Source organism: Danio rerio, chromosome 5 (assembly GCF_049306965.1).
Source record: "Danio rerio strain Tuebingen ecotype United States chromosome 5, GRCz12tu, whole genome shotgun sequence".
Taxonomy (NCBI): Eukaryota; Metazoa; Chordata; class Actinopteri; order Cypriniformes; family Danionidae; genus Danio; species Danio rerio.
In genome coordinates this window covers 31,000,471-31,009,284 of record NC_133180.1, presented here as the reverse complement: position 1 = coordinate 31,009,284, position 8,814 = coordinate 31,000,471, and the positions used below count along the sequence as shown (strand labels likewise).

General features: G+C 34.1%; 1 protein-coding gene across 1 annotated transcript; it reads right to left on the bottom strand.

The window, feature by feature from the left end:
• Positions 1-142: 142 nt before the first annotated feature.
• zgc:158412 lies at positions 143-7,635 on the bottom strand. The gene is made up of 5 exons (NM_001080025.2): positions 7,252-7,635; positions 4,886-4,986; positions 3,497-3,539; positions 3,080-3,384; positions 143-956 (listed from the first exon to the last, which is right to left on the bottom strand). Exons 1-5 carry the CDS (start codon positions 7,262-7,264, stop codon positions 540-542), a joined length of 879 nt encoding a protein of 292 aa, NP_001073494.2. The 5' UTR covers positions 7,265-7,635; the 3' UTR covers positions 143-539.
• Positions 7,636-8,814: the final 1,179 nt, after the last annotated feature.

The window sequence follows — 8,814 nt, the reverse complement described above, 5'->3', positions numbered from 1 at the left end:
TGTCCTCATTCACTCCTGTCACTAAGGGGGCCTTCACTTATCAACACGGTGGCGTCCTGACAACAGCGCTCGTGTCGAGGGGTGAGTTCAGTGTCAGAACAGCTGCTCTTGATCTTCTGTTCTATGAAGATAACAGACTTTCTTCAAACCAAAACATATTTATTTTTCAAATTCACGTTTTTTTTCAAAGAGCTACCATTTTTGTTGAGCAGAAAAATGTTGGTTTATGTTATGTTTCCAGTCAAAATGTACGTTTTTGGGAGTAATATTACACTTGGAATTGTAAGAAAGAGGGGGAAATGGAGCATTACCTCTAATTTATTCTAAAACGCTTGGAAATTAAAAAATGCACAATTAAACCATGAATTAACTAGACTAACAGCACATGTTTTACTGTATCTATATGTGGTATGCAGTTTTTTATGACCAGCATTTCATCGTTATGATGAATCTATATAATCTCCTTTTGTGTAAGAATAGAGAGGCTGCATAATTGCAAAATGATTAGTCCACAGTCCTGTAATTGTCATTGAGGCCTCTTAAAAAGCTCTTCTGGTCTCATATGACAACCAGGATCCTGTTCCATCATCTTTAGCCCAGGATGTAGTGTCACTGAGAGACACCACTCCACCACTGGCCTCCTCTGAAGTGACGGCTGTCATCTTCACCACAGCCAGATCTCCAGGAGTCGACATGTACGGTGGGCAGGAGTAGCTGGAGGCAGAGGTGTAAGATGGTGCTGTGTATGGGACGTCCTCCAGAGGCTGTAGAGTATATGGCTGAGAGCTGGATGGGATGGAGCTCCCACTCCGACCAGAGGTCAGACGGTACGGAGAGGAACTGCCTGAGTCAGGCCCAGCTAGGGATGGTGAGTCTGCCACGGGGGCTGCAGCCTCAGGACATAAGACTTCTGTCTGATTGACCGAGTCCTCTGATGGCTGATCCCATGGGTCTCTCTGTAGCATAGAGAAACATCATTGCTTAGTAATATTTTCACTTAAATGGGTTTTGCTCCATCTATTAATTTATTTAAAAATATGTTTCTGCATTTAAATAAAATGTCATAAATATTTTGGGGTATTGGTGGTCCATTCTGATGTGGTGACCCCTGATACAACATCCTGAAGCTGAAGGAAAATGTGTGAGTGAGTGAGTTTGGAGTGTAAAATCAGATTATTATTATTCCTTGAAAAAAAAAAAGAAAAAAAAAGTCTGTATATACAGTGCTCAGCACATATAAGTACACCCCTCACAAATCTCTCTTTTACATTTATATGTTTAATAGGAAGCTTTACAATATTATATTTGTGCATATACATTAGATTAGTCAGTACTAAAGCCAAATTTGGAGCTCAACTAACAAAATAACTTATGATAACGGTCTAAAAACTAGAACACCTAAATTTATATCTTATAAAAAATATTAAATACAAATTTTAAAAAGAGGAAAAATCAAGAAAAGCAATTCAATTATTTGAATAAATACATCTGTTTATCTGTTTTGTTTAAATGCACCGAAATACATTGCCTATATTCACTGAGAAATGGATCAAAATATTCACTTTCAAAATGGGGTGTACTCAATTATGCCGAGCACTGTAACTGCAGATATTAGTTGATCTGTTTTTTCTTTTACATTTATTTTTAAAACTTAATTTATAATTTATTAATTTAATAAAAAATACATATGATATTTTAATGGCATCATTGAGGTATTGATATGTACTCATTTCTTTTAAAAAGTTTGGAGTTTTGTCAGATGCTTTATTGTTTTAATCAAATCTGTATTTATTTGGTAAAAAATACAATAAAATAAGTAATATTATTACAATTTATAGCAGGGGTGTCCAAACTCAGTCCTGGAGGGCCGGTGTCCTGCTGAGTTTAGCTCCAACTTGCTTCAACACACCTGTCAGGAAGTTTCTGGTATATCTGGCAAGAGATGATTAGATGGTTCAGGTGTGTTTGATTAGGGTTGGAGCTAAACTCTCCAGGACACCGGCCCTCCAAGACCGAGTGTGGACACCTCTGATTTATAGGAACTGTTTTTTATATCTGTATATTTTACATACATTTTTTATTCCTGTGATGGCATACTTATATTGTCAGCAGTGGTGTAAAGTAACAAATTACAAATACTCAAACTACTGTAATCGAATAGTTTTTCTCAGAAATTGTAATTTGCTAAGTAGTTTTAAAAATGTGTACGTCAGTGTTCAACGTCCAAACTAAAATCAACCAAATATCAATGTCTCATGATGTAACAGCTTGACGTTGTATGGACGTTACCATTATGACGTCTGTCAGATGTTGGATTTTGGTTGTCATACCTGACAAATAAATGTCAGTATTTGATGTCAATATGACGTTGGTTTAAGATTATGGCTCGACGTTGGATTTTGGTCATTTTTTAACACAACCTAAAATCAAGGTTTAACGTCTTATGACGTTGTGTCTCTGCTGGGCATTAACTAAATGCACTACAGAATGTTACGTTTACACACATCCACAAATTAGATGTAAATGCAGCGTAATACTCACTACTCGCATGTACTTTTGAAAGGTCTTTTTACTCATACTTTGAGTAATATTTACAACAGATACTTCAACTCTACTTGCACCTCATTTTTGGACAAGTAATTTTTTCTGTAACTTTTACCTACAGAAAGTATGATTTTTCAGTACTTTTTCCACCACTGATTTTTTGCTAAATAAAAGTTTAAAAGAACAGCATTCATTTGTAGTAGAAATCTTTTGTAGCTCCTATCCTTATTGGCTATTAATAAAACTATTTTAAAAAATCCTATATGAATCACCAAAAAAAGTATGTAAATATTAAAATATTTAAATATAAAGAACTAAAAAATTTATTACAGATTATTTTAAAAGTCATTCCAGTAATATTGTTTATCTGTGCCAATTATATATATTTTATAATTATAGCTGTGGTGTTGCCTCTGTGAGTTTGTGAACTATGTCTTTACTATTACCATTTTAGTCATTGATCTTATCGTGAAAGGCCATTTAGAGCCATTAAAAAGGCTTTAATCAATACTAGCTGTAGGAAGTGTGAATATACCAAGAGCAAGTGTGATGAAGACTCTCCAGACAGAGTCGGCAGTAGTGTTGGTAGTGAAGACGGTGGAAACAATGACCCTCCGCTTGTGGTATAAGATGTTGGCCCTCTGTAATCTCCATACGAATCAGGAGTGTAGTAGCTGTCGATGAAGGCAGGATAAGTGGAAGCGTGGTCATATGAGAAGGCCTTGCTTCCCAGTGCCGAAGAGTACGTGTCCGAGGAGTACTGCTTCACAGTATGGCAGAGCTCCGAGTCTTGGAGGAAGGATCTTCTCATACTGTAGTAACCAGGAAGCACATGCGAACCTGCAAGAGGAAGCAGGAAATTCAGTGAACTCCCCAATTCAAGATGAGTTAGCTTCTCACTGTGCACAACTGCCAGATATAACCGTGGATAAGCTCTACCAGACGGACTCACCGGGCATTGGCACAAAAGCTGGCTGAGAGGAACTGCTGCTTGTCTGAAAAGCAGAAAGTTAGAGACTATTCATTATTGATGCCAACAGAGTGTGTCTGTGTGTTTTTAACTTCACTTTAAGGAGTATAGTTCATTTCCAGAATTCTCACAATTGACTTCCACTTTCAGTTGGTGGCCACTATTGACTTCCATGGTTTTCTTGAAAGCCAATGGTGACAGTCAACTGTTCATGTAACAATATAATATTTCAAAATATCCTCCAACATGTTCAACAGAAGAAACTTATACAGGTTTGGAGAGTGGAATAAATGACAAAATTTTCATTTCGCAAGTGAACTGCGCCTTTAAGAAGAAAGCATGTAATGAAAATACACAAATCCCTCCGTAATATAAAAAGGCAAAGAGAAACACAGAACCCCCGGTGGGCTCCTTTGTATTTACAGCCAGTGAGAATATGGAGAAAAAGAGAGGAAGGCGCAGGTTTTAGTGCTTGTTCTGTTGAAAGCCAGGCAAATCATGTGGGAGGATATTTGAATATGATTTGCCAGTGTCACAACAGTGCTCCCCCTCGCTCCATGTGTACACTTCCCTCCGGTGGAGTGTCTACTCTTCTCATGAGATTTTGCCACAAGGATCTAAAGAAATCATTGAATGACTGGGAACATATCCCAGATGACTCTGCAAGTGCTGGGAAGAACAGAGTGGAATTAAGTTAATTTGTTTAGTAGATATTGTTCTTTGTTGGAGGCTTGCAGTCAGTACGTGGCATGAATATAGTGCCTCTTTTTAATGGATATTTCGTAAGGGCAATTACTTGACTATTTATACGGTGTACTTTATGAACGCTATTTGTGTATTTTGTGAAATAAGAAATAGCTTTGTCTCTGCTAGACCATTGTTCAGATATATGTTAAGGCCAACCACCCCGTCTGATGAATTTGCATGAACTGACTGGTCTATTAGTTTCAATGAGGGGACAAAACCAAACAAAAGCAGACAACAACTTGCAGCAGGAGTTCACTTCTGCACAAGGACTGTCTGTTCTTTTGTATTTTGGTTGGAAATCCGTCAATGATGCCCTTGGTTAAGGCTTAGGTTTAACCGTCTAACAACAATGCCTGTCTGTCCCCTTTCAGGAAGGTCGGCCTGATTTTGGCAGGTGTGCCTGATATTTATCTCTTAATAGTAACAAGGACATGACAAGAATGGATGCTGTGAACACTGTCTGAGAGAGAACTCATGCTTTATACTTTGTACAAACAAGTTACTGGATTCAAATGCTAGATACTTTGTAAAAAATAAACAGTGAAACGCATTTATGGATAAGGCATGATTAAGATAATATTTAAGAATATCAGGTGACAATGCAGTGCATGATGGCTAACTTACACTGAATCGGGGTGTGTTTGTTTGTCGTAATCGCTTCTCGGCCAGTAGATCTTTGACCGTATGCTTGACACGGACTCCCTGGTATACTCTCTTGGAATACTCTGTGGGAAAAATAAGTGTATTTACAGTTTAAAAAGAAAAGTCTGGCATCACCCAAAAAAAGTGCACTGTTTTTATTGATATATTATAGTCCAAAACAAAAATGCTACGCTTAACAGTAAAAACGGTTAGTCTGATGTTCTTTGAGAAAACTGTCAAGAATAAAGGTAAACAAACAAAGATATAAAGGGAACAAACATGTATAAATAATTATCTTGGTCTGTTTCAAATAATGTCCACATTGAAAGTGGCTTATATCATGTAGGCATTTCCCTACTGAAATGGAAACACTTCCATTTGTTATTTGTGAATTACTAGCATTAAAAATAGAGCATTATTTTCATTTATAGAATCTATTAAGCTTAGTTTGAATAATATACTAGTACATGTTAATGGATATGTTTTCCTCCATTGTGAATTCATTAACCAATGTAAATGAATCTTAGTTTGATGTTTTACAGATAGAATTAACCCAATAAATAAATAAAAAGTAATTCTGCAATCACGGTATATTTGCATTAAGGATATTTTGCATAATTTCCCAGTGTTCACATAAACAACAACTAGTTTAACAAAAACTATGATAATGCATTTTTTCAGATTCTGTCAAAGAATAAGTATTTGTTTACATAGTTGAATTGTTTATATTTTACAGACATTTTTATTGTTGAATTTATAAAAATGATTTTAAAAATATGTATTTTATAGTTAAACACATTGATAAATGAAGAATATTATACCTGAATTTGCATTTTATATCTGATCATGCATTCATTTTGATTTTTCGGATTTGTTTTGTCAGTGGATCTTGCTAGAGTAAACCACATGCATATGGGTAAACCAGTCTTGGAAAGTTTTTTTTTTTTTTGGAAAGTTTCTGCTTTTTGCTAAACATTTTATTATTCTTTTTTAATTATTTAATAATTTTTTATTCATATTTGATTTTTAAATGGACTATAGGCATGCAAACAACTTTTTTTTTTTGCTTTGCCATTTTATAGCTCCAATAGGAGCTATTATATGAAATCTTCAAATCAATAAAATATGACTAATATGAATGTGCATTTTTTATGAGCAAGTCTCGTTAAGAAACTGGTTCATGGCCTTATTGTTCTTTCCTGTTGTTTGCATGATTTAGGGGTCAGAATTGTGTGAGTAAAGAGATTATAGTAATTACCAAAGCTGTTTATTATCAGTTATCCATATACAGTTCAGTTATTTAAAGAGACCTTTGACAACATGTTCATCTTATACCGAATGTTCCCTTCAGAGCATAACACTAATGTTAGATTTCAAAAGAATACAGCACAGCTATTCTTGTGAACTCCTATTGTAAATCTGTTTAAGTTATTTTAACTGAAGTATATTAACCATGCTGCACACCCAAGCCTGAGGAAAAATCATAGCTAAACACTTTGTGTAAAGCAAACAATGAAATATGCTGCATTGTCAGGGTTTTAGAAATTCAAATTCAGATCCTTGGGCAAACAGCTGTTTTTTGTCGTTTAGCAGCTGAATTACAGCCAATGTCTGTTTTCAGTGGAAGACTCTATCTTGTCTTTCTCACTCTGACACGCGTGCGCGCGCCTCTGCGATATGTGGAGGGTGTGCCAGCAATTGAGCTTGATTTAATAATAACTTATCCTTAACAGTCGAAAATGTCAGTACTTGACATAGTAAAGTAAAAAAAGAAGCTTTGCAATCTGATTTGTTATTATAGTTGCCGATACGACTACATTTACGCACACATTATATATGTCGATAACATTTACTTTCAATCGGACACATTCTTAGAAAAACTAAAATATTCAGTGAGCAAAAATAAATTAATACACAAATAAAAACATTAAATGCATGGATAAAATAATATATAATATAATAAAAACGCAGAGGTGCAGATTTTTCTTTAACTTATATAGTTTATCCAATCTTATAAAATCTATAGCCTAAAGCCTTTCATTTACAGTGTTCGGCTACTGGACAGATTGTATTTTAATTAGCTTTTTTGTAAAACAGTTATTATATTTACTTTGTTACTTTACATTCAAATGCATATATATTTAGACGAAGAAACAAATGTAAATCAATCTTCAAATGGTTTTAACACAACATTTATTTAAAGTTAGAACTTACAAAAAACCCTATTTACACGACATGAGCACGTTTAATGCAACAGTAGCCACTCCATTAATGCATTATTAAAAACTCAACATCGAATCAAGTAAATATAAATAGGAAAATAATTTTTATTTGTCAATAATTCTCACCTGTCTCCATCATAATTTTAGCCGATCGCTGTCAGGTCTCTCAGTTCTTCCGTTTTGTTTTCTATTCCAGGAGAACTCATAACACGGTCATTATATCAAAGGAAGAAAGGGAGATTTTAAAACCTACTAGACATGTAGCCTATATGGTCAAGCTCACGCACCTCTATTCATATCCTTCACATGGTTTCGCTTGTGAAGCCTTCATGATTTGGTTAAATGCAAATAACTGGCTTGGAGACGTTTCTTAATAATTTGCATCTACTGTAGATCAGAGTACACTATTAAACCTGCTGAAAATGGGGAGTGTGACAGTCGTATTAAAAGTTGATTACGAGGAAATGAGGAAGAAAAAAGAGGAATATCATTAGATAAAGACGAGGAAAGTGTATTAATTAAACGAATAAACATCTGGTTACAACATTTTTCTTATAAAGAGACCATGCGCCAAAAACTTTCTGGTTGGAAGAAGTTATAGTTAAGGGTATGGAGTACCCTAGTGGATAGGCTTTGTAAAGACTTTAAACCTGTGTGTGGATGTCACATAAAAATTAAACACACTTTTATAAACATTTAAAATGTTTTTAAGTTGGCTATTTGCTGATATAACCTTTTAATAGGCTATAATAAAAATGAAAATGTTATGATTTGGGGACACACTAAACCAAATGACAAACGCTCTTTCACAGGTATTTATTCTTAAGCCTTTAAACTGCTCTACCAAATGATTAACTATATTTTGACAGTTTTAATTAATGACTGTTAAAGTCATTTAAAGAATGACTGATTTAAATATTGGTTAACACACACAGCATTGCTGGTTTACAATAAAATCATAAAAACATAATTATGTTTCACTACTACACTTGATTTTGGTTTTATTGTAAAAAGAAAACCAAGAAAATGTTAAATGAGAATCTGAAATATTTTATGGCATGAATCAAAAAATAAAGATGATTTAGTATTCACATTTTTATATATGAATTGGTCTTACATACTTTTCATAGTACATTTATTAATTCAATTTTTTTTTACCATAAACCGACATATCAACCAAATAGTGAGTATTAGAAATTATGGGATGCGTAATATTGGGATGTGATATTGGGATGCGAAAAAACATTCAATGAGTGTTAACTAGCGTCAAGAGTTAAGAAATGCAATCTAAATAGTTTTTCTGTTGGGCAAGTTAAAGGGGTTAAAAATAAGGTTAATTTTATTTGTCAGCGATGCTTAGTTTTCCAAATAACCTTTTATTGCAGCTCCTAAAGGATCGATTTTAGTATGAAAACTTTTTGATTATCTAAACCTGCTACATCATAAAGGTTTTGTTCAAATGGAAACGTCATGATATTCTTAATGAAAATGTCAACAAAGATCCTTTTACTTATTTATAAGATATAAGATACACTCAACATAATGCCAAACCTTTTTTAAAAACCTTTTTTAAAAAGCCATGGCTTTAAGGGAATAAAACATTGATTTTTCAAAGAACCTTTCTCTTAACATTACTTTTTTTTTCTTAGTGCGAAAAACATTTTAAAATCCAAATAACTTTTTTTCCAC